This window comes from Struthio camelus, chromosome 1, assembly GCF_040807025.1.
Source record: "Struthio camelus isolate bStrCam1 chromosome 1, bStrCam1.hap1, whole genome shotgun sequence".
Taxonomy (NCBI): Eukaryota; Metazoa; Chordata; class Aves; order Struthioniformes; family Struthionidae; genus Struthio; species Struthio camelus.
The window spans coordinates 182,029,071-182,055,081 of NC_090942.1; the positions used below are offsets into that span (position 1 = coordinate 182,029,071).

The 26,011-nt window shown below is 35.6% G+C and overlaps 1 protein-coding gene across 7 annotated transcripts in view; it reads left to right on the forward strand.

The window, feature by feature from the left end:
- Positions 1-26,011, forward strand: part of PCDH9 (protocadherin 9) — a 693,331-nt gene that overhangs the window by 253,567 nt on the left and 413,753 nt on the right. The window contains exon 3 of one of the 7 annotated variants that reach the window (XM_068929682.1): positions 9,236-9,291. The exons of the other annotated variants lie outside the window; for them this stretch is intronic. Within the exon in view, the coding sequence (XP_068785783.1) occupies positions 9,236-9,271 (36 nt within the window). The 3' untranslated portion in view covers positions 9,272-9,291. Of the gene's footprint in view, positions 1-9,235; positions 9,292-26,011 lie in introns of those variants that run through there. 7 annotated transcript variants of the gene reach the window in all.

The following is a 26,011-nucleotide window of genomic DNA, read 5'->3' on the forward strand; positions in this document are numbered from 1 at the left end:
TTGCTGTTATAGTCCAGCAGCCTGTTGTGGTATACTTCAGTCTTTGTCTGAGTAATTGTGTGCTTAATCACATTGTTTGGGATGTGTTCCAAGAACATTTAACGTGAACCAAACTTGACTGAATGTGCATCAGACATAATGAATAAGAGATTGTATCCTTCTTCAGATAAACACATAATTTGAGAACTTTGTAAGAATTGTTACTGTTAAAAATTATCGAATAAGCAAAATGGAAATCACAGTTTTGTATGCTAATATTTCAACCCTACAAAGATTTAAGAAATCAGTTATGTGCTTGACAGGACTAAATTGGTTATTAATAGCAGTAAAATCCTTCTCAGGTGTAAATTTATATGTACGCATAAAAGATTGTATGATTTCCCTCCTCCTTCCACAAAACACTTTATTTTAATTTGGGCTGCAGTTCTTATCTATCCTCCCCACAACCCCACCACCACCATGTTCTTTTAACTCTATTTCCTTGCCAAAAGATTTCCTTTAGGGCATTTAAATTTAGAGCATGGGGTTCTTAATGAGAGAGTGCAAATTGGTGGCACTTGAAGTGAATGAATAAATAAAACATGGCTTAGTAAGGAATAACTGGTGTAGCTGACACAGTGCTCAGTACTGATGTCTGTTAGTATGTTAATGCATCCTGCAGCATAACTGTATGACTCATGCCTCTTTAATTATAGCAAACACATTTTGTAATGGTTCTATTGATCTTTTGTGAATACTGTTGATCTTGTAGGAAAGGTAGGTGGAGCAATGGAATAAGGGCACGCACTGCTATTGCTTTCCAGCAGGGTAGTGGCACTGAAGTGCTTTTTAAACAAAAATATTCAATTATTTGTGGTGTTGTAGTAAAATTTTCAATATTATAAAAAGTAAGTGAATATCTTTCTTAGTTTCATGACTTGAACTGTTATCAGTTCCTGTCATTCACAGGAAATTACGTCCAAAAATCGCAATAGATGATAACATGTAGCTGCTGTAAAAGCTAGTGAGATGAGGTAATGCTATGCAGGTAGTACAGATTGTCCCTGAAATATTCAATATAGCGTTTGGAATAGCTTTTGCCAATCACTAAAGACAGGCATTACATAACTAAAATGAAATAAACACCCTCTTGAGTCGAATGCGTTTTTTATAAGGAACCTAATTAGTAATTTTAAAATAAGAATGATATTTTAAAGTTGGGTAAAACATTGCAGAAAAGTAGTAACAAGGATCATTAAGTACAATCAAATTCATGGTATATTATTTTTTATTTGAATCAATATCAGCACCTCCCTGCCCCTCAAGTGCTCAGTTCTGGTACGGAATACAGAAATCTCTGAAACTGGCTCAGAGAAACTGTTCCATGTATTTTGCTAGATATAAGATCTAACTGAAATACAAAACACACAGCCATATTTTTTACCTGGTTTTGCACTGGTTTTGAATCTAATATTTCTTTTTTACGTAGTTTGGAAACAGAAGCTGACTAGATAAAAGGTGTCAAATATCTTACTCCAAAAAGACAGATACATCCTTTTGACATTGCTCACAGGGGTAGTTTTGCATAATTCAGTGAAATTGAAGAGAATATTTGATAATAAGAATAAAGGTCAGGAGAACGGGAGAAAAAAATGTCCCCCTTCTGCAAACAAAAAGCTTAAGTACGTTATGTGCTGAATATCATGCATCATTGGATGAGTGAAAGAATTGTGTGGGATCTGACAAGTTCTAAGCACTATCTAATGGGTTTTTTAAAATCCATATTTTATTGTGACTTTTCAGATATACTGTTTGTTGTAATTTAGCATATCTTTCAGAGAAATTACATACTCTTCAGGAAAATGAGCAGTTATAACAGGAAGCATACTTGCTTGTACTATCGAGGTCTCCGATTTCATTCTGTCTCTCTCACAAGATGGAAAAGAAGCAGCATTTCAGAAGGAGGTTGCATTATAGGACGTTTAGAGTTATACAGTACTGCTGGAAAAGTGCACTATTTGCTGGAAAGAGAGTAAAACCTAAAGGTCCTATTGGGTAACCTTAATGCAAAGCAATACCACGCTGAAGTTAGTGAATCCTTTTCTAGCATATTTGTCATTATTGATTATTCTCAGTTTATGGCACAGGTGTTAAATATTCCATTTCACAAGGAAAATGCTGCAAAATGCAGGTACTGCTCATGAAGACTAATAATTAATTAGGCAGACTGGTGATCAAAGTCCTATTTTAGAAATAGAATCTTGAGTCTGGCAAAGAAGAATGAATGAGAAAGGACTTGTATGGTATCTGCTCTTTCTGTCTCCAAAGTCTTCACTGCAGTTGTTAGCTGACAATAAGAATGCCTTACAAATTGCCCCAAGTTGGTGGGGAGGTTGTGAAATCTAAAACTGTTCTCCTCAGTGCTGGACCACTAAAGGGTCAAAGACTGAGGCTTTCTTCTGGGCCTTGTGCCCTGTTTACTGTAACAGCCCATAACCCAACAACATATTACCTCTCATCTTTTTGAAATTTGTCCTGTTTGTGTGTTTAAAGACTGCTGCCATCTGAATAGGAATCAATAATTGATATAAATGGGTCATGATATGTTGATAGCCTTAAGATTGAGACCAAGGCCTCGACTTCCCAGCAGTGTAGAAACGTGAGGCACTTAAATTGACGTATTCTTACTGAGTTTACTCACTTGGGAATTAATCACATTTTGCATTAGATTACAAATCTTAAAGTATAGCAGTGTATACAGTAACTTAGCCCAAGTATTTTAAAAACGGTATAATTTCTTAGATAACTAACAGTGAAAACTTTGGGTATTGTCTGTATATAATCATTCAGGATTAGGAAGCAGTCTAACACAGAGATCCACAGTCTGGATCTGAGTTTTTATATCTATTCAGCTTTGCTATGTAACATTATCGGGCTATTTATGCTTAAATGGACTTGCAGCAATTTCTGTGGCTTGATTTGGAGCTTTTGATATATTTTTTCTGCAGTGAATTCGTTGTTGGTAATCACCTCGAGCTATAAGTAGCTGACTGGTTTTTCACCATCATTTGGCAATCTAATTCAGTGCAACTCAGTCTAGCAAAGTTGACAGTATTCTTCTCACAACTGTGCTTGCAGTCCCTAAGTGATAATTTCTAATTTGCAAAAGACTAGAAAAAGACATTATGGGGTATGTTTCTAGGGAGTCTTCATATTTGTGTCAGTGACTTTCTCCTTGATCACTTGGAGGGTTCTCTTTTATGTTGCTGTTTCCTCATTAAGTGTGTTGCCATTTTAAACTGTCTGTTTTTTTCATGACATTTTCTCTACACTATTAATTTATTAATACTGGTTATATAAAACTAAATAAGTGAAAAATATTTTTACATTAATGCCATGAGGTAACAGGGTCCTAAAAATATGCTCCAGAAATACCGCTTTTCAGTCAAGCAGTTCAAAGTACTGATTAAACTTGGCAACTCAGGTCAGATTCCATAGTGGAAAACCTCTTCTGAAAGTAGCTTACTCCTTTTCTATTTTATTTCTATTTTATTCAGTAATCTGATTTCCAGATCTCTCTGAAAGATGACCACTGAGCATGGCCAGGTCAGCTCCATATTACATGGTCAACAATGCGTCATAGGCACATTGGACTCATGGTACATGTCATGAGAGGGATAGTCCTCATTTGCACAGTAATTTGAATGTGTATGTAGAAAGGATAGTTTATTTGTACATGCATCATAGGTCTTCACAAGACCTGCCAACATTAGCAGATTTACTAGTAGTATCGAACTCAGTCATCATTTGGTTATGTTATTAGATTGTCTTTTTCTAGTGTTCTCACCTCATTTGATTCCAGGGTCTTTGAATTATAAGTGCTTTCCAATCTTTCTAAATCAGAGTTTATTTATTTAGCACAGTACTATGTTATCTCTGCTCAACCTATTTTTCTTATGACAGTACTTACTGAATTACTTAATCTATATAGGTGAGAAAACCAGGCCATAGTTATCTATGCCTTCTTCAACTTTTAATTGTTGTGACAAACTTCTAAGTTTCAAATGTAGCATGGCAATAGCTTCAGTGTAATACACTTACCGTTGTCCAACCGTGGAGAGACTCTATGTCAACTGGTAGGGGATTTTAGAAGATACGCAGGGTTGGATGAATTTAACTCCTCGTTTTCACATTTCTTTTAATTTTAATTAAGAGTACCTTAAAACTTAGTTTAATAATTAGAATTCCCAGTTATTGATGCTTGTAAGCATATTTTAACATACTACAGTTTTCTGTCTGTGTTTTTAACACAGTAGTCTGTTTTGCGTTATGCAACTTTTTTGGTCCGTGGCAGGCATTCAGGTATGAAAGGCTGGAAATCTGCAGATGAACAATTCCACTGCAAAGCAGAGCTTTGGCATATACCCTCTGACTCCCCTGAGCTAACTGAATCTGCTGGATTTCATCTATCTGTACGTGTCCAGAAATGCACAGTTTGTAGGAATGCTTAACTAGATGCTATACAGACTATATAGGTCCTCGCGGTGATATCAGCAGCTATGGAATAGGGTGAAAAATGCAGTGCCTCTTGGAATAGGGTGAAAAATAAAGTACCTCTTAGACCGATCCCAGTGGAGAAGATCCTGGCCTGTAAATTAAGATTGGGATAGGGTTTTTCCGTTGATCACTGCAATTGTAGGAGTGTAAGGAGCAGAAATGGGAGGAACCAGCCTATTCTTGTCTGTTTTTTTCTTGTTTTGGGGGATTCCTTTTAGTTTATTTGTTTTCATTCCGTGTTGGAGGAAGAATAAAACAACAGTCCGAACACTGATTTCTCAAGTTGATCGTATGCTGCAGTCCAGTGGTAGACATGTCTGGTTTTTTTTTCTTTTTCTTTTTCTTTTTCCTAGAACAAATTATTAGGCTACAGGATGTAGCTGAATGTTTCTTTGGCTCATCCCAACTATTTGGTTATGCAACTATGGCACGTATATAGAAATTTCTCTGATTCCTTTATTCCTTTAGACACACTTCTGTTTCTACGGGTATGTTAGTCTAAGGCAAGAAGAGAAGTTTTGATAAGTTATGATAAAATATCAGTGGTTGATGAAAAACACAAAATGTGTTGTTGTTATTTTGTGTTTAATTGCTATAAGTAACCATGTTAAATGCTCAGCAGTTTACAATTTCTAGCAAAAATTAAAATCTTAGTGTATACCCAGAAAACTGAAGTGTGTTCTGTGAAATAAATAAATTATGAAGATGAAAATTTGTAAAAAAGCTTATCCTACCATTAAAATAGTCTTTAAAAATTCAGCAATTATCCCTTCAGCTCAATATTTTTCTATAGAATTGATCTGAATTGCAGAGGAATCGGTTCAAGAGGAATGAGGCCCCAGGCGCCCCTTAAAAAGGATTAACTTTGCTGACCTAATCAGAAAATGTCAAAGGATATTTGGGAGGAGGAGAATAGGCTGGGGAAGCAATGAATCTTTAGTTTGTTTTGTTGGCTCCCTCAGAACAGCTTTGAATCTAAAATTTCAGTCAAAGGAAAAGACCTCTCCTTGTCTTAACTCCAGTTATTTTTTTTCTTTTATTTTTCTTTTTTTTCCCCCTATGCATACATATCTTATGGAAGTATTTGTACAGGAAGGGCTCCCTATGCACACACTTTCTCTGTGAAAACTTGAGAGAGAATTTCTCTGCTCAAAAAATGTGCATGTATCCTTACAATTTCTCGCCTTCATACAGCAAGAAATTAATTACAGATTAAACATTTCACTTTTATTTATAATGAGTTTCTCATCACTTTAAACATCATGCTTCAGAATGAAGTGTGAATGCTTATTACTGTTTTTTTTAATTTTAAAATAAGTACTGCCATGATGAGATTTCTTTCTCTTTTCTTTTTAAAATAGAAATAAAATATTGTATTGATCTTCTCTTTTGTAAAAACTTTTAACAGAATGAAATTTATAATAAAAATGAACTTTGTTACTTATATCAGTCTGATAAACAAGGAATCTGATGATTATGATTAATTATCACCCGTGTGAGTTAGGAGTTCCTTTTAAATTCCACCTTTTTGAATTGCTGTTTAGAAACAAGACCTAGAGATTTTATTTGGAAAAAAAAAAAAATCACATCAATATTGCCAGCAAAGTAAATGACTGTGTCTAAATTGATATATATGAGATGCTTCCAGCTTGGGATGAACACTGGCGTATCTCATTTTTCATAAAGGATAAGACCATGGTAGATGCATTTTTTGCATCTGATTTTCCATAGGATCAAGTCAGAATTTTGTTCAGCCTTGATACAGGCTTTGTTAACCTTTCCATGAAAGAGGATTTTTTCTTTGGGTGAAGGTGACTAAACCAATTCCTTACAATTGGAAGAAATAGCAGACACAATTCAGAAGAACCAAAAAGAGATCATTATAATCAGAGAGTGCTGTGTGTAAGGTTAAGTGTATATGAAAATGTTTGTCATAATGGGGTATAGAGAGGCAAGTCAGTCCAAGCGTAGAGAATATAAAATTAAAGATCCAACATTAAAATGGTTCAGAATTCATCCTGTGAACTCCAGAAGTGCTTTAAATCTTTTTGTAAAGTCATGCTGTCTATTCCTTATCTAAGTACGTACTGTTAATTAGGGGTCACATCACTGTAGTAACTGAGCCAATCAAAAGTATTTGAAAATAGAAATCATTGCAGATTTCCCGAATAATGCTGATTTTCAAGAGGCTTAATGGTCTGCGAAAGCAGGTGGAAAATGAAAGTCGTTTGGCTTGCATCTGGGAACAAATGGAATTTCTGTGCAGTGTAGAACTTGTTGGAAAATAGGGGGAAAATAACTACTATTGCATTCACCCTAACCACTCCACCCTTCATCTAAGATTTCTATGTGTCGTTCTCCCCTCCCCCAGCTTTTTAATGGATGTGTCTAAAGCCTCCTCTTCTTCGCCTGCTCCCTTCACAAAGGACCTTAATTCCTTTAGCCTTCCTTACTTTTCATCTTCTTTTTTTATCCAAACTCTTGCAAATTTTTAGTTTTCTAATACTTCTCTCTTGGTTCAGTTGTGGTCGTTCTTCTACTACTTCATTTCACTGAACTTAAAGTTCAGTGAACTTTTAAAGTTCAGGGGACTTTAGGAATATGGTGTGTAAATGGATTACTTTTTTCCATCATAACAAATTATGTACTTTTTTTCACTAAAGGAATAAATAAATAAGTGCAAAACTTTTATTTATTTTGGCTATAGAATTTAAGTAATCTCAAAGGACTTTTAATTAATCAAATAGCATGCATAAGAATGGTGCTACTGCACTCTGGCCAAGAGTTTATTTAGTCCATCATATGACCTTCAATTGTAAGGAAGAAATAAAAGATCAGGGCAAGCATATTGTCTATATACCACAGATACATATATTTTTTCCTATACAATCTGTGGTTTAAGTACCTGATGGATCAGGAGTTGTATTTTATCTTTTATTCAAGGGATCTTTATAAACTTTCATTCTGTAGTTATATAGAAAAAAAAGGAACTTATTTTTGTTTTCTGCTGAGCATTTAGACAGATTGATGAATTTTATTTTACATTTCACTGAATTCAGCTGACAGCTGAAACAGAAGTAAAGTAGTTGTTTCTTTGCTATTTCTGTAGTTATGAATTGTTAATTTTCTTCCGGGAGGTGAAATGTATGCACTACATTTGTTTTCTGAGGTAGTACAAAGAAGCAACAACTGAGCAATGTATGCAACTGATGATATAGTAATGATTTTGACAGAGGATTTAAACGAGGCTATTTATTTGATAACTTTCGAAACAAGATAAAATATAATATAATAATTCTATACTGTCCATTTTAATTTTTTTTTTTTTAATGGAGAGGATGAAAAACAGAATTAGGTAAAATATTTCACTTTTCCCAAATCCTGGGATATTTATTAAAATCCCACTGGAAGTTACTCAAGGCTTTGTTTCAGCAAGTAGCTGTTCCCTGTCACTGTCTTTGCTTCAGCTGAAGTAGTTTTACCAAGTCATCCAGTGTGCAATGTATGGGTTTTTCTGATAAGACTTCTTCCCTTGTAGGGATAAAATCCAAAAATCAATGTCAGATGGAAATCAAAGTTCTCAAAGTTTAAAGGATTGATGGAAAGAGGTTTTAATGAGTGCGAATTTCAAGCTTTACCCTCATAAGTTTGGCAGAAAGGGCAAGCATGAAATTCCTAGGTGCAGATGTCTGTCAGAGATATTCGAAAATAAGGAAATTGAAGATAGTTTAAATGAAAATCAGGGCTTACATTTTGATGGAATGAAAAACATATTTTCCACATTTCATCTGGAAATGTAACTCAGAATTTGAGGAAATTAAGTATTTGCCTGTACCTTTGTGAAACTGGATGATAACCACATTCCAATTACCTCTCAGTTAAAGAAGCATCAAACTTAATTGCTTCTATTCAAGTAGCTATTTCCTCTAATTTAAGTAAAAAAAAAGAGAGAGAGAGAGAGAAGGAAAAAAAAAAAAAAAACAGGAACAGGAAACAGTATTAATGCATACACCAGCCAAATTGCCTAATTTAGGTAGAAGACCCATACAAAAACAAAATATTTCTGAGAAATGGGGGAAGGGGATACCTTTCTATGAACTATTTGTTTTTATTTATTTTTTAATAATATTTCAGTGAGCAAATCACCACACAAAATATTCTGTAAGGTTAATTTTTTCAATGATCAATTACAATCATATGAAAATAAAGCAATTTTTAATTGATAGCACTGATGCATGCATGTATTTATATAAATTTGCTTTCTTCTGATAATTTTATAATTATTTTGTCCTGCTTAAACCTGTCATATTTTCCTTTGCTACAAATTATGTGCTTATGTAGTATGTTGGATACTGTATGTTGGATACACTTAAGAAGCTAATTCAAAACTATGATGGACAAATCATTCAAATGAAAATAAAGGTAGTTACTCTTTCTTCATAAAACAGTATTGAATGAAAAGTGAATAATAAAAACACAGAAAATAAATAAATTTGAAACTTATTCATCAGAACCATTGGGTTCTGTAGCAACCAATGCTAAATCTGATATTTGCCGCCTCCTCATTTTTTTTTCTGAAATAAAAATGCAATTAAGAAATGAATGGGGAAAAACAGTTAAAAATGACTGCAATCAAAACATTTTTGGAACAGGCTATACGATTAAATGGAATAAGGGTTTGATTCTTTTGGTATTCTAGGGAGATTTTCAACAGATGCTGGATTGGAAACCATAGCCTTATGATTTCTTCAGAAGTTTGTGATAAAGGTATCTCTTTCTTATGTACACTTGTACAACAAGCTTGCCTGTCTTTTGTGAAGTGCAGGAACTTTACAGGTAATGAGAGTTTGAAAGAACTCTGCATGTCACAGGTGCAGTCTGTGTAAGAGCCCTCTTGTACTCAACCACATGCAGATAAAACTGACAAGTAAGAATCTTCATCCTTAGAGGTTTCTAAAACTTTACCAGGCAAAGCCCCGAGCAACTTGATCTTATGTTGAAGTTAGCCTCCACTCTGAGGAGAAAGTTGGACTAGATGATCTTCAGAGTTCCCTCTCAACTTTAATTATTTTACAGTTCTAAACTGCACTGTATTTTAAAAGTTAGCATATTAATTGTTCTCAGATTACACCTTTTTGGTGCACCGCTATCATGCTCAGATGCACAGTTATAGAAAATATTCGGCTTTAGCTCTGACTGCTGGAGTTCAGAGATCTGAAAACTGCTGAAAATAAATATGGCACCTTCTCATGGACATTCCAGAACCTTTTGGTCTAGAGTGACCTAATTAGGGATTTACTTTTCTTTCTTATTCCCTTCTATACTTTCGTCTTCTTGAAAAAAAATGCTCTTGCAGTCCAAAGGTGGTGATTTTGCCTAGAGTTTGACTTCAGCTAATTATAAGTGCTTGTAATCTCAGTGTATACATAGTACGTTTGCTGTAGAAGGAAAAAAGCACAAAAAATCCTATGCTTATGGTTGTTTATTAAAAAAAGATTTTTAGGTAGAAGAATGATTTTAGGGGATAGTTTCAAAAAAATGCAAATCACAAATACAATACTAGTTACATGAGTATTAACCTTTATTTTTACAAAAAAATTAATCTTTCCCACCTTTAAATTTTTTGTCTTGTTTTCCTCTCGTGGTTCTGAGTTGCTAGTGGAGGACACAGCCAGAAGAGACGGATCACGTGTGTAGGAAGAGTTGCAACAGAAACGAAACACTTTTTGCTGAACGCCACAACAGCGTAGACTGACCTTCTACTTTCTCCCAAAAGCCCATACTCCACCATCTCTCCTTTGCCATAAAAAGGGGCTTTGCCAGCCCTCTTAAATGAACGAAACGTGACAGCTCAGCTGATGGTGTTGACATTGGCAGCAAACTTGATGGACAGCATCAAACCTTGTCGTGGCCTATCTCCTGCTAATTAGCTGTTCGAAAGAACTCCATGTGCCACAGGCATAGTCTTAGCAGTAAAGGACATCCTTGCCATTCACACTGACAGCTGTGATGCAGCTGTTCGGGAAGAGAATTGAGGATGGAAGGGGAGGGTGGCAGGCGGAGGAGGATTTAGAACAAGTGACAGCCCCGGTGTCTTGCATTGAAGCCCTCCTGAGCTATAATAAACAACTGGTGTGGAGAACAGAGATGATGGGAATCGAAATTTATAAAATCAGAACGTGGGTTAGGCATAAAACAACGGTACGAGTGATGGAAGGAAAACATGCCTGCTCCATGAGTGCTTTATAGGACAACTGGAGCTGCCTGCTCTTGTGATTAATGCTGGCCAAGGGATTTTCTTATGGATTTAACGTACAAACGTTCATGATTTTCTGTAGGTTATACACACCTGTGGATATTAATGGGGAAGTGTGCCAGCAAATCCCACATGTGAGCAGGACGGGGAGTAGTATGAGCCTGAATAATTTATTGAGGTGCCATAGATCTGATGGCTTTGGAGATAAACTGAGGAAAGAGGTAAAATAAAATAAAATAAAGTACTTTCTTTGAGTGATAATGGGGGCAATGAGAGAGTTTGAGCACTTCACTCCTGCTGCTTTTCAATGTAAATACCCTTGCTGATGCAGAAAGTCTGAATGGTAAAATACTTTGTTGTTACAACTTTTCTTGTTCAAGAATGTGTACTATACTGGCATTTTTTGAAGACAAATGTCTAACCTAGCTGAAGGTTAACTGGACAGTGCTGAAGGTTAACTGGACAGTATAGAAATCAAGGCATGGAATGTAGGATGTAGAAGAGTTAACTGAAAAGGCAACATTTTGATTGATGTATATGTATTAGTTCCAGTCAATTTTGATTTGGTGGTTTGTTTTTTATTGGAAGGAGCGTGAGACTAGACTTTGTGATGATAAACTTACTGATCAGTTTATAATTTAATCTAGGAAGAACACTAGAAAGAAAAATTCTGCTAATACTTCTTAAGATTAAAGTGTTTGTATATTTTTTGAAAAGCTGATCTCACTTAGAAGATGACAAAAAGTTTAGATGAAATAAGGATGACTGCAACAATAAGAATGTGTCTCATTCTCTTCCCTAGAGCTCAGACTAAACATTTTTTTATGCTTGTGTGTAAAAAAAAAAAAAAAAAAAAAGAGAGAGACGTTATTACAACATTAATTGATTTTCCTCTGTATTTCCTAGAAGCAAAAAGATTAAGACAAATGTTTTCCTTGCAATGTATCTGTCCCAGGCAGAGGTAAGGAGTATTAGATTGCCTGGGAAAGCTTGCTTTTAAAAAGCATCCGGTATAATTTTACAACTGAGTGGAGTAGTTTGATAGCATTGAGATTTGAGATGTTGCTGTGAACTAATATTTTTTAAGGTTTTCCCTTTCTATTGATGGTTACCTATGGGTTTTAATACTCTACTGACACATATACAAGATAGCTAACGGTATGCAGCAATCAGTAGCCAAAAATGTCCCAAACCAGATGTTTCTATTGTTACAGCAAAGAAACCACACATATGCTTATACGCATCACCAATGCCTTGTGTATATTTACTAGCTAGTTTGTTATTACCTCCTATCCTGCACTGAAGAAGTCATCTTAAGTTACCATAAAAAAATTAGATATAGGCTTTAAAAATATATATCTATATAAACAGTAACTTTCCTTATTTTTTTATATATTAAAAAAAAGCCCTCAAGGAAGATGAACTTATACTTCAGGAATTTTCTCAATCAGAAAAAAAGGGATTCTTACTCTGCTTTACAGCAGGACTGTTCCAGTCATTTTTATCTGTCTGTCTGTAAGGTGTCCTGTACTATATTGACAGAGACATGTGATGCCTTATGGTGACATTTTATTTATTTTCACTTCTGACTTGTGAGGTAATTCCAATTACTCTACTGAAAACTTTAGATATTCTTCATAAATATTAGATGTGGCCGCATAACCTGAGGTTTATCTTTCAGCTTTCATACAAGTCTAATGACAAACGTGAAATAAATTTTCAGTGAAAGTGATTTTGCTCAGTAAGAAACTAATTTAAGTATTCACTGTAAACAGTTTGTCTGCTATTTTTTGACCTGCTTATTTTGTTTTATTTTAATTTTTAAAGAAATCAACATACTATTTAAAAGCTGAGTGGCTGTTTATATTTCTTCTGCAAAAACTTATCAAAATTATATGTGGTTGTGTTTGTGTATTTAGGTTTTGACACCTGCTCTATGCAACTGATAACCTAGCTTAATCATTTTAATAGCATATCTTAGATCAATACCTGCTCACAGCTGATTTAACTGTTAGTTCTCCAACTAAAGATTTGGAAAATGTCTGCTTTATATATTTTTTCACTTCCGTAATAAGAAGGCTTTAGAGGTTTACATGTAGTACAATAATACTATTTAGTACACTAAACCTGGCTGATTTTGCAGCTAGTTGTTTTGCTGTGGAAATATTTTTATCAGTGAGAAAATTGGTCTGCATTTGTGTATTCTTCCATTAGTAATATACTGTTATTTTGTGTGGCTTGTTCGTGGATGAACAGAACTGAATCTTTGTACAGCATGCTGTATTACTAAAATAAAATTAGATTTACTGTTCTTAACTGGTTATTTAAATATAGGAAACAATGACATTTTTCGCTTTTATTTGGGTTGTGCACAAGCCAAAACAGAAATGGTAGGTCCTTAAAAGGTGTCAATATTTTTAACGCTGAAGAGACTTGAGAGAATCTTAACTAACCTAAAACAAATCTAGCCTTATGGATTGGGCAGAGTTAATGAAACCCAGAAGATGGACACAGACTGTCAGTCATGAAGAAATGATTTAAGCCTTTATTTTAGGCTTACTGTGTTTAATAGTTCTTGTGTATAAGAGTGTGAGCTGGGTGGCAAAAGACAAGGGTAGGAACTTTAAACCGTGTCAGACTGTGAAAAAGTGACAAATCAGCGAGGTGAAAGGAGGTGACAGCTTGCTTTCTGTTTTCCCCACAAAAATCTGATGTTTCTTCACTGTTGATGTAACTGAAGGGCAGTACCCTACCTATTTACATATATTTAAGAAGAACAAATACATCAGAAGGAAATCTGATCTTCTATTCAGCATCTACAGACAGTAGTAAGTTTAGTTTTAATCTAGGATTTTTTTATTGGAAATATTATGATAATCCACAAGCCACTGTTTCAGTCATAAACTATCAGGTTTCATCTCTCTGTGAAATTAAAATAGTGCCTCTGGACGCTGCAGATACAATCTATTTGACGCCATGCCTGTGTGTTTGCTGAGTTTATAAGAGATGAACAGGAAGGAGTTGTTCAGAGAAGCACAGCTTTCTATCTAATGTATCAGATGTAGCCAGTGTCTGTTTCAAAATGATAAGAATATATATGTTTTCTGTGTAGTTAATAGAGCCGTATTAGCAATGCAGTGCCAGTATAATTAAAATGCTGTTTTTCCTTTAAAAAAAGAAAAAAAAATAGTAAAAAATAGTAATCCGAGAGGGAAGCTTTTGCATCTTTTCTTCAGGAAAGGAGTTTTAGTGATTTCTTTCTCCTTGTTCAGCTTCCTTTCTCTCCTGCTCTTTCACACCCATTCCCACTCTTCCTTTCTCAGTATAACCAATTTTGCACTCTTCCTCATACTCTTTTGCTCTTTCTTGCACGTGCTCTCCATCTTTTGCACTTGCATGTTTTCTCACATGCTTTTGCCTCCGTGTGTGCGTTCTCACATGCCCATCTGCTCTCTTGTGCACTCTCCCTCGCTAGCTTACGTGCTGTCGTGCTCTCCCATACACATTCATGCACTTTCTTGCATGCACTCTTGCTCTTACATGCTTGCATATGCTCTTTTGCGTGCCCTCATGCACACTCTCACTCTCTTTTGCACTTGTATGTGCTTTCTCTCGTGCTCTTGTGAGCTAGTGCTTTCTTGCTCCCTTGTGCTCCCCGGTGCTCACACGCTCTTGCCACGCTCACTCACTCACTCGCCCCCATGCTCTCTCTCTCTTTCTCACGCTCTCTTTCTCACACTCTCTTGCTTTGTCGCTCACTCACTTTCTGCAGTCTGTCTTGCTCTCGCACTCTCTGTTATCTCTAACTTATTCTAACGTATTTTTTCTAGAGAAAGAATGCTCTTGTTGGCCCTCAGCAAGTGACCAGGGATTAGTGGTACAAGGTATTTGGATTGCTGAGGATATTGCCACTTTATGAACCTTGTTAAGTGGATTCACAGGAGAGAAGAGTTTTTTGGTTTGTTTGTTTCCTTTAAGGTTCCCTTCCCCGCCCCCCCTTCAATCATATCATTGCTTGGAGGTGAGAGCAAGGGGGAGAGGGGAGGAGAAGCTCTTTTGGCAGCTCCAGTAGACATAGGCATCACAGCACTAATCAATCAACAGAAATACTTTCCCACTGAGACTCCCCTGTGACCTTGAGGAGTATGACAAATGATTTAGAGTACAGAACAGACAGAAGTTTTGTGATAAACCAAAAAATTATATTCAGCAAGGTGATGAAGAAAAATAAAAATGAAGAGTGAGGGTAGATATATACTTGGTTTAAAGAGACTTGATAAATTCTGTCACTACTTTCTGCTGCACTGACTATAGTTAGGGTTTACTTTCATGGTAATCAAGACTTCTTCAGTAAACCTTACTGCAGTATTTACTGTACTTACTTGTGCAGTACTGCAGTACTTTATGGCTCTGAGTCCTCAGCTATGGCTAGAGGTTGTAGCAGTTATTGATAACGGATCCCAGAGGTAACATATCTCATAAAATTCACATGGCAGGAAGGTAATCAGCAGAGTGAATCGCTTAACCTGGACTGACTTGACTCATCCTGAAATCTGCAGTAGGTTAACTCAGTCATGAGAAGATGTTATTAACTATAAAGGTTAGATACATTAATAAGTGCATCAACTTATTGCCTGGCTGCAGATACACTTTCCACATATTTATGTATTTGAACTTTTTTTTTTTTGAGAGAGAGAGAGAGAGCAGCGGGAATCTGCAATCTTTATATATCAACATTGTGAATGCACTATGGGAGAAACAGTGCATATTCTTCCACTCACCAATGTGTGTCTAGTCTTAGCAGAAAACAATACCTGTCGGGAGAAAGGTATCTTTTCCCACATTATTCATGCTTTCTGTCTCATTTAATAATGTCCTTTAGAATGCAAATTGGCTTTTTCATTCCTTATTCATATCCCTTCCTTCTTTTTCTAGTTCTTTCATGACCCCTATCAACATGACTGTCTGTATTTGTCCTCTGTTAAATCCCTAGTAGTAGCTATCCCTGCTGCATATTTCAGTGAGCCAAACCTCTGATGACTCCTGGGTCTGTACTCAGATTCCTCTTCTTTGCAGCTCAATAAAGAAAGTAGTGACCTCCTTGTTGCAATATAGAGTGCTGAACAAACATCAGAGGTCAGTAATACTTGTTCTCCTTTATTGTCATTGCATTCAAAGCAGTAGAGGCTAAAAGACTTAATTTCTAATCTCATTGCCTGAGATTAGAAAACTATTTCCATTCCAATTTTCTTTCTTGTTCTGGACAGAAAGGGTCTATTCTAAACTAATTTGGAGATTACATTTTTCTAATGGCAGACTGTATCTTCCAATGCATGAAAAGGTATTTTGGTTCATTAAGCTCAGTAGCAGTGCTAGTAAACCAAAGGCCAAATGAAAGGAGGTGGCATGTGTTTGGGGAAGTAGGCAGTAAAATGTCATCATCCTTCTAATGATATTGAAGCTGGTCAGATTTACTGGTAAAATGCCCAGATCTCACTTGTAGCAGGCATAATCCAGGATGTATCTGTTGTTTTAGAGTGCCAGAATTGCAAATCAGAGAAAAAATAAAGCATTACCTTGCGGAGAGCTTGAAATAATTTAGAAAAGCATAAGCCACTTTAAGGAGGAGTGAATGACAATCACTATAAGGCCTTAGAAAACGACTGGAGAAAGCACTCTGTTACCATTCCAAAATATTTCTGTTAAATTTACCAACACAGGATGCGCTATCGGAGGGCAGCGGATACATATCAAGAAAAAACTCAGAAAGTTGCTTGTTCCTGGGGTTTCTAATGAGGTCGGTAACCTAGTCCTGTAGAACAATTAATTTCTTCACCGCCTTGCTGAATGTACTTCTGTTTTGTACTTTCTGTATTAGGCTCCTTTTCCCAAGCAGATTTAGCTGTGCTTTTCATTCAGGTAATGTGAAATTGGCTCTGTGTAGCTTTGCTGCCCACTCATCCCCTCATTTGCTCTAATGAGGGCCTTCAGAGTGGGTCTGACTGTGGAAAATGACAGGCAAGTAGGATTATAGACTGGTCTGAGGTTAAAAAAACATGGCAGCAAATGATTTAGGGTAAGCTATTAAATGAGAACTGTGTTTACTAGGTGCTATGCTTAATTAAAATAAGTAACTATCTTCAGAAATGTAAAAAGCAAGGATCTGTTGCTTTCTATCCAGTAGATTTTTCAAATTGTAGATATTTTACCTGACAACACCAGAAACCATTAAATGGTTTTTGAGTGTTTCTGCTGTTCCAAGGAAACTTTTATTTATTTATTTAACATTGGATATCATGTTAAAATTTTGTCCAGTTAAAATTAATTTTATCTGGAGCATGCCTCTACCCAAAGTAGTTCAGTAACTTAAGAACTTTTGAAAGTGTCTTCAAGGACAGGGAAACATGAGCATGTGGGTATTTTTATTAGTTTGGGAACACAAGTCATGTAGCTTTGTGTCTCAAAGAGATAAGGAAAAATAGAACAGAGACTTGAACCTAGGTCATTAAAGCCCTAGGATAATACTTTAATCACTACACCTATCCATTCATTGGAGGTAGATTATTAATGCAAGTATTTTCATCTTCTGCTTTTAAAAGTCAGTTTTCTAATAAAATTGCAATACACCTCAGTAGAGAGTTTCTGCAGCTCCTGGGCTTAATACAAATTAAATAATAGATTCTTTGTGTTATCAATGCTACAAGTCTTCAGACTGACTCTGTTTTGGTTTACCCTGTAAAAGAAAGGTTACCACATTGCAGAATAGACTACATATCTCTTTATAACATTTGTCTTCATATTACAGAGAGTGGATCCATTGGGTTCGTTCAATTTGCTGCTGAAGGCAAAAAATACCTAAAGCCAGATTCTCATACGACTGTATAGTCTGTTCAGTGGAAACACTCTTTTTTTTTTCACCCCTTTTTGAAGGGTGAATATAAGCTTTGAATGTGACTTTAAAACTGACAATAACTCTGGGAAATGTTAAATCTGCTTTTGAAGCAAAAATAACCCTCCCTCCTCCTAAACCTTTTTAAGGATGAAAAATAAAAACTTGGAGGGAGAGTACAATGAGATTGGAGCTGAGCATGGTGGACTAATCTTGTTCTTACTGTTGTCATTGAACAGAACTTCATGTACATCCTTTTTTGTAGATGAACCTTGCTGTAGTAAAATATAGTTCATAGGAACATTATGAATCACAGTTATGCAATATTTGTTAGATTGTGAATTTCTAGTTATAATCTAGTTGTATTTGTCAGTTATGCTTGTCCATAGTTACACCAATGTGGAAAACCTGCAATATGCAGCAACATAAAAACAAAACAAACAAAATCAGCTTTGTGATATCAGAGGTCAGGTATTGGGTTTTTTGTTTTGTTTGTTGTTGTCATTATTTTGTTTTTTTCCTTGCAAAGCAGCCAACTTGTAGGAAAAGATGGAAAGAGTTTCAGTGACAGTGGCTGCTGATTTGGGTCTTGTAACCTTAAAATGATTATCAGGCTAGAAAACTATTGCTATTTAAGAATGCACCTTGTTTGAGAAAGGGTAAATAACTAGATATGAAGGAGTTGCTGAGGAAGATGATGCCAACTTATTAACAAATCAATGCCAACATTGACTCTGAATAAAGTTTCTTAAAATAACTACTCTGAAGCAGTGAGGTCATGTGCTGGGGTTAGGGGAAGGAGAATGTTCGAGCCAATGCCAGTAAACTGAAATTTATGACCTTGGTTTCCTTTTTATGACTGATAAAAAACAGAGTTTGACAAAAATGAAGAATCCCATAAAGGGTGCTGATCTGTATGTCCCTAAGTCCAACCGTTAAGAAAGAAAAGAAGAAAAAAAAACCCTCTTGATGAAATGAATTTTATTTTGCAGGCACTGGGCCCATGCGATTTCATTTCATTACCAGGATACGCTGAGCGGGCTTGAATCAGCAAGAACTCCAGGCAATGCAGACTGATGATAAGCATTTCATCATGGCCCTAAACATATTAAATTTTTAGCTATAAATTTTATCAACAGCATCTACATGTCAGGATACTGTTTTCCTCCTTTCTTTTTTTCAGCCTGCTGCCTGTTCTCTTTTGCTCTGCAAATATAACTTGTACTTGACCATTCTGAAAACAAATTTAAAAAATCAATGAGTAAAAACATATCTACAATTTAGCTAGTCCAGTAATTATCATTCAAGCTATCTTCAGTTCTTATTGAAAATGGGAAAACAATGTTGCAGCACGAGCAAGAGTAACAATAGACAAACCTCATTAGGTTTGTGACTGTTTCCAAAAGATTTCCTCCTAATACTAATAGCATATCCCAGGAGAATGCCATTCAATTGAAGACCTTATTCCTAATTTCTCCAACTATTTTACAAAGACGTATGGCTTTTATAGAATTCTGATAGGGAAACAAAAGGTACAAATCTAAAAGAAAAGATTATGCATTTGATATTTCTCATAATATAGCCTGTAGGTTTTCACCAGCTTCAGACGGCTGTAATGGGAAAGTTGCCAAACCCAGAACTGTACTGGAGTATACAGTAACATTTCTAATTAAAAGTTCTTGAGGACCAGTACCAGGAAAGAACTTAATCCTCTGCATTGCCATGTGATATCTCAATAACTAAAGACAGATAAAAAGGAAACATTAAACTGAGAAACAGAGGAAGGAGAGAATTTTAGCTTAGCCTGGAAAAGGGCATGTCTTTCTGAGCAGTGCTCTGGGTAGCTGTAATAGCATCTTTAATGATAAAAGCAAGAAGGTGCATCTTTGAGAACTCTCAAGGCTTGACAGCCCTGAGGCTGGTTAGAGGCTAATTAGTTTCAGAAGTGAAGACTCCGGAGTAACTGAGGGAAATCCTTACTGGATTAATAACGAATTTCTGTTCTTACATCTTGCTATAATATGATTCATCATTGCAAACATGGTTTTAAATAAATATATTCTTTACGTTTTGTCTGATAGTTAATGCTGAATGAGTGGCCTGACAGGGAAAAAGACCACGCTTACAGATATGTTGACTGTTAAAGCCAGCATGTCCAATATCCCAGTGTGATTTAGGAATACTTCAAAAATGCAATACATTGCTCTTCCACTAAGCTATATATCTGATTTTGAAGCCAGTAGTGCAGATATCTAGGGGCAAGAAACACACAGTGATGAGTGTTATCCAAGAAACTTGGTCATGTAGCCATACAGGGAGTGAGAAGGATGGGAGAAAGCCTGAAGATCCCAAGAAAGTTTCTAACAAGTGCATACAGCTTCTTCTTTTTCTGCTTTTCATCCTGTTCCTCTATTTGATCTCTAATTCTTACTCTTACTGTTAAAAAAGGAAATGTGCTTGCCTCTGAGACAGAAGGATTGATAACCAGCGGTGACTGTAAAATCAATAGGTATACCTCAATTTTCTAATAAGTAAATAAATCTATAGTTTGAGAAAGTAAATTAATTGTTATATTAAACCTGGAAAGACGGCTAGAACCAGCTTTTCTCATGTTACAGGGACAGTCTTAACATCAGCATTGCTTATACTCAGAACGTGCAACTAGAAATAACCGACAAGGATGCATTATTAAAGAAAAAATCCTGAAAAATGTTTCTGTGTGAACACTTCTGTAGAATGTTCATCTTTTTTTTAATAACTTTTTCATTATTAATTTTACTTCAATTTTGTTATACAAATCCACAGTGCAGCTTTTTGGCTAGATTTTATTGGACCGCTCATCCTGTGCATATTATAAAGCCTGCTGTAGGTGGCATTTCTACAGGTTACTTTAGGAAGACTCCAGAAAATAGCAGCTGTCGTTGCAAGTCTTGGAAGCCAGGCAAATTATTGTTGAAAGAAAATAGGGAAGCTATCTAAGTTCCAGTATGGTTTTCATCACTGTGGTATCTGAGTGTCTCATACACATAACGATTACAGTAAGGATTTTCCTCCTTCTCCCTTCCCTGCTGGGAAAAATGCAGCAGTGGCTCTATAGGGCATCTAGCACAGCATATATTAAATGATTAGAAGAGTGCATATGCATTTTGTTGAGCATTTTGTTGGTTCAGGCCCTATGTGGCTGCATAATGTTTGTCCCTATGGAGGAAAGGTTAGCATGTATAAGGCTGCTGTAGAGGAAAGGAATAATCTGTTCTCAGTGTCCATGGTGGATACAACAAGAAGTAATTGGCTTAGATTGTGGCATTGAAAACTCGGGTTAATGCTTTCTTCCCATAATAGAAGTGAAGCTTCATCATTTGGAAATAGATTACCTGGAGAGATGGAAGAGTTGTCATCACTGAAGGTCTATTAAAGGCAGACTAGACAAATTTATCACAAAAAACAAGATATAGTTCATCCTGTCTCAGGGCAGGAAAAAAGTAGATGACTTCCAATAATTCTTTCTAGCCTTTTAATTTTGTGACTCAAAGCAAACATTAACAGTTCTTTCTTGCAGTTAGTTAGATTTTCAGTTGTACTGAAGATGTTCAGTTCATTTGAGTACTTCTGTAAATAGCAGTCTCACTGGCCTCAAACTCCCTCAAAAATATATTGCAAATTCAAAACTTTTTTAATTTTATTTTTTTTTTAAACTAACTCTTTGATCAATAAATTCAAAAGCAGTTACCATCAGGTTACTTAGAAATACACCTACCCCTGAGCACCCTAGCTCACTGACAGATTTCAGCATCATGGCCAAACCACCTCAAAAGAAGGGGCAGTAAAAGAACATGGTTTCTTTTATGATATGAAAAAAAAAAAATCTTTTCAACCTATTGCATATTAATAAATATTTGAGCTATGTCTTTTGCTTACACTTTCAAGTATCAACAAGGAAAATTTCCTTCTAGTAGAACTCAAGACTAAAAACCTTGTGAAAAAGTAGATGAAAGTTTCAGACAAATAAAAATGACTGAATGTGGAGTGGCAAGAGCAAAATGAAAAATTATGTAACCCTGATTAGTTTATTTATTAGTCATGTTTCAGAGCCAGAAAATATCTTTATTCTGTATGTTCTTTGGTTTCACTGCAATTTTTTTCAATTAAGAAGCAGAAGGCTTGGGTGCTTACCATCTCAGGTTGATCTCTGACACTTGTAAAGCTACTCCTAAAAATATAAAAGATAAAAAATTACAAAATAAGTACTAGTTTTATAAGGAAATTCTTGAGAAACTGAAAACAAAAACTATTATTTTGTTCAAGAATCATTAAGGAAATAAACTTTACAAGAGAAAATGATTTCACATTCTAAGATGTGAAAACCTTGATTTTGCCTTAGACTTCCATGATCTTTATTACACATTCAACTTCTTTTTAAACTCTCCTATCCTCATTTCTTTCTTTTTGTCTTATTAATGTTCTGGGCTAGGATTCATTTCTCCTTTTTTGTTATTTAGATAATTTTCACAAAGGCAAATTAAATCTGTTATGTGACAGCATTATGCGACAGTTCTGCAGTTTCACAATTCCTACAAATATTCCAGGTCTATTGCTGTCACAAGTGATGCTCTTCTGTGTGACTTTCAGAAAGCAGTTATAGCTAAAAGCTTTTTATAGGCAGCTGTGCTGGTTGTGCCATTCTCTGCTCTGTTCTTCAACTGAGCACAATGGAAGAATTCTTTTCTGATATGCCAAAGCTCCCTGGGAAATAGGCTTTTCCAAAGCATTCACAAAATTGTCTCATGCCTGTACTGGATTGGATGCCACCTGCTGTGCAACCTGAAGCATGTTTTTAATTTTCACATGCGTCTGCTGTGTCTTTACTCTCAGAAGCAAGTTTTTTTTATATGTGCACTGAATGGTCTTCAAACAAAGCACCTAAATATATTTGTAATTACATGAATTTCTTGTGCATACTTTATGTTTCCTTCTATCTTCTTACCACGTTATTTTCTGTTATGCTATTGGTGTCATCATTCTAATAAGCGTATATTTTTAAATAAACAATTGTAGTTTGATTATTTAGGACAATGTCTATGTTTTCCCATCTTTGTTTTGTTTTTTAATGATATAATTTTCCATTTGCCACTTTTAAATAGTTAAAGCTATCTAGTAAGCGTATCTGCTAATTTGTCTGTCTGCTCATTGCTGCTCTCATCCTTCTCTTTTGATAAGTAATCAGGAAGTATTATTTCCTGGGTTGATAAGCATGAGACAAATGAAGCTCTTTCACTACTCTCCAAAGGCTATTCTTGTTCACTTCCAATGAAAAGTCTTTGAGTTGTGACAAATAAATAGGATGCTATGGAAGCAAATTACAATAGATGGTGGCAAACTAAATCCTTTGCTTGCAGACTATCAAACTATATTTTATTTTATTTTATCTGAAAACTTGAAAATCTATATATACACCAAACTCATTTCTAGATAAAAATAGAGATTTTTAGGGTATAAGTTCCAAATGTTATTTAATTTGTTAATCCCTCTGCTTTCCCCTACCCACCTTGTCTTCTATGTCTCCCCCGACACACACATATATATAGGATTTTTGACCACAAAAATCCTATATGTATATGCAGACTCTAGTATATGAACAATAAGCCTCTTGTGAATGTGATTGTGTGGTATTTATACTTGCCATCCTTACGTATTCATGTCCTGGAGTTTTTAAAATGGTAGTGCAAAATAACAGCAGTGTTGCTAGATGGTAAGAAGGGCCATATAGATATAGTCATTTTTATTGGGCCTGGAACATGACTTAGCATAATATGGTCACTATCTACATGTCATACAGCAGTGATTGTGGAAGTTCAGTTACCTATTATTAATTATTTTTTTAATCACCTTTTTAAAAAGTATAGCAATAATAATACACTGGTCTTGACAAAATCTGCTGGTATCTCTTGAGTTTTTCAACATCCCTCCTGAACTGGGGGCCCAAAACTGCATGCAGGATTTCAGGTGCAACTTCAGCAATCCCGAATAAAGGGGGATAGTAGCTTCTCTTAAACATGCTAGTGTAGCCCAGGATTGCCTTATTTGTTATGAGATATATTTTTAGTTCATATTCAACCTGACATTAACTTCAGGTCCCTTTCAGCAGGGCTGTTATTCAGCCATCCGCTTTTCAGTCTGTACTGATGTGTGGAGTTATTTCTGAGAACTTTGTCCTTTTCCCTATTGAGTCTCGGGTTGGCACAATCCTGAAGTTTATCAAGATTCCTCTAGATTTAGTCTCTTCCAGATGTGATGTCAATCACTCCCCCAAATCTAATGCCACCTTCAAATTTGTTGAGGGTGCAGTCTGTATCATCGTCCAGGTTGTTGATGAAATTATTGAACTGTATGGGGCTACACATCAACTTTTGGGATATTCTGCTTGTTACTAGCTGTTAGCCAGATGTCCAGCCTTTGGTTTCAAGGCAACCCAGACAATTGTAACCCACCTAACATTCTTTTTTTCTAGCCCATGCTGCTTCAGCTTCCAAGTGAGAAAACCATGCAATGTGAAGTCAAGATAGATTACATCCACTGCTCTTTGCTGCTCTTTTGTGTAGAGAACTCAAGGCTCTCTACATAGCCAGCCATTACTTCACAGTCATCAAGCTGGTCAAGCATGACTTACCATTGGTAAATCAAATATTCCATCTTGTCCTCACGTGCTTGAAAATAGATTCCAAGGAGACGTACTCCACGATATTTCTATTGTCAGAGACTAAGCTGAGGTTGATCATCTCATAATTCTCTGGGTCATTTTTCTTGCCTTTTTAAAGATGAATGTAACATTAGCCTTTTTCCAGTCATCAGGGACCTCATCTAATTGCCATGAATTTTCATAAGTTATAGGCAGTGGACTACAGTCACCTCAGCCAGCTCTTACAGCGCTCTCAAGAATATCCATCCGATCAGAGCTATAAGATTCGGATACATCCAACTTGTCTATGTTGACTCTAAATTCTTTTAAAGTTCTTTTAGTGTGAATAAATGCATCATGTCTTGCCCATTGATTATATCCTGTCTTTCTCTTCTTCTGGGTTCGATGCAACTGACTTTTTTTTTTTTTGATACTTTAATTTTAGCAATTCATTTTCACAAGAAAAATTATATTTGATGATATTGTGGCTAACGTTCTGGATTCAGGAAACTGATTCTACCACATACTTTTGCAAGTACAAATAATGTAATTCATGCAATCTTTTCATGTGTAGGTTCTCTTTTTGTTTAACTCCTTTCCCTTTCCTTATCCCTCCTCCTATAAGGCTGTTGTTTGCTGTAATCCTCCCTGTAGAGCTGGAACTTCAGTCTAGATTGGGACCTTGAGATACTACAGAAATCCAAAAACTGTTAGTAGATAAAATTGCTTGGATGATTATGTCATTATTTCCAAATCTATTACTGTAGTCTCTTAATTTTTTTTTTATTTTATTGCTTTCTAAGTCTGTCAAATGACAAGCAAACTTGGTTAGTCTGAAGTAGTCTGTGGTGTAGTCTTACCCCTACCCCATTATAATTAATAATTTGCTAATACATATATGCTGCAAATTATATCCTCTGCCTTACGGACACACAGGCATATGGCAGCATATTTAAGAAAAGACTTATAATTCTGGACATTTCTCAGAAAAATCTGATTTAAGACACTTTGAAGCATCTCAGATTTGAACTAGAAGTGATTTAGAAGATGTTGCCCAAAGTGAAAATTACCAAGCATTGCATTAGCCTGTCTAAAATTTGGTTAACACCGTTGCTAGTTTCTAATAAGTTGTATCTTTTGATTTTGTAAAGTTTTTAGAGCTTATAATGAGGAATGTTTTAAGTACTTTCAAATTTATTCTGTTGCCCCTCCTATTTCACTTGAAGTGCAGATATCTACATTTATAGTTGGGGGGAAATAAGGAGTTTTAGCATGAGAACTTTTACCATCTCATCTGTGGAAGGTGCTTACTTTTCTTTAATTGACAATACAGACAGCCTACACGACTCATTCAGTTGCAAATGGCCCACAGAATACATATGGGCAGCAGCCAGATGAATGCCATCCATACAAAGTTAATTAAATGAGCATGGATGTAAATAAGAACTTTTAACATCTTCTTCAATTCTCTCAATTAGTTGTTATAGTATAACAACCCAGTGTGAACAGATAAATAGATTACAGATGCTGATTTTGGCTTAGCCATTAGTCACTCTGGGTTGGTATTATTACTGCTAGAAAAATGTAATTGACTGATTTACCTTTCACTAGACAGTAAGATTTCATATGTCTGCCATAGATGCAAAAAACAGAT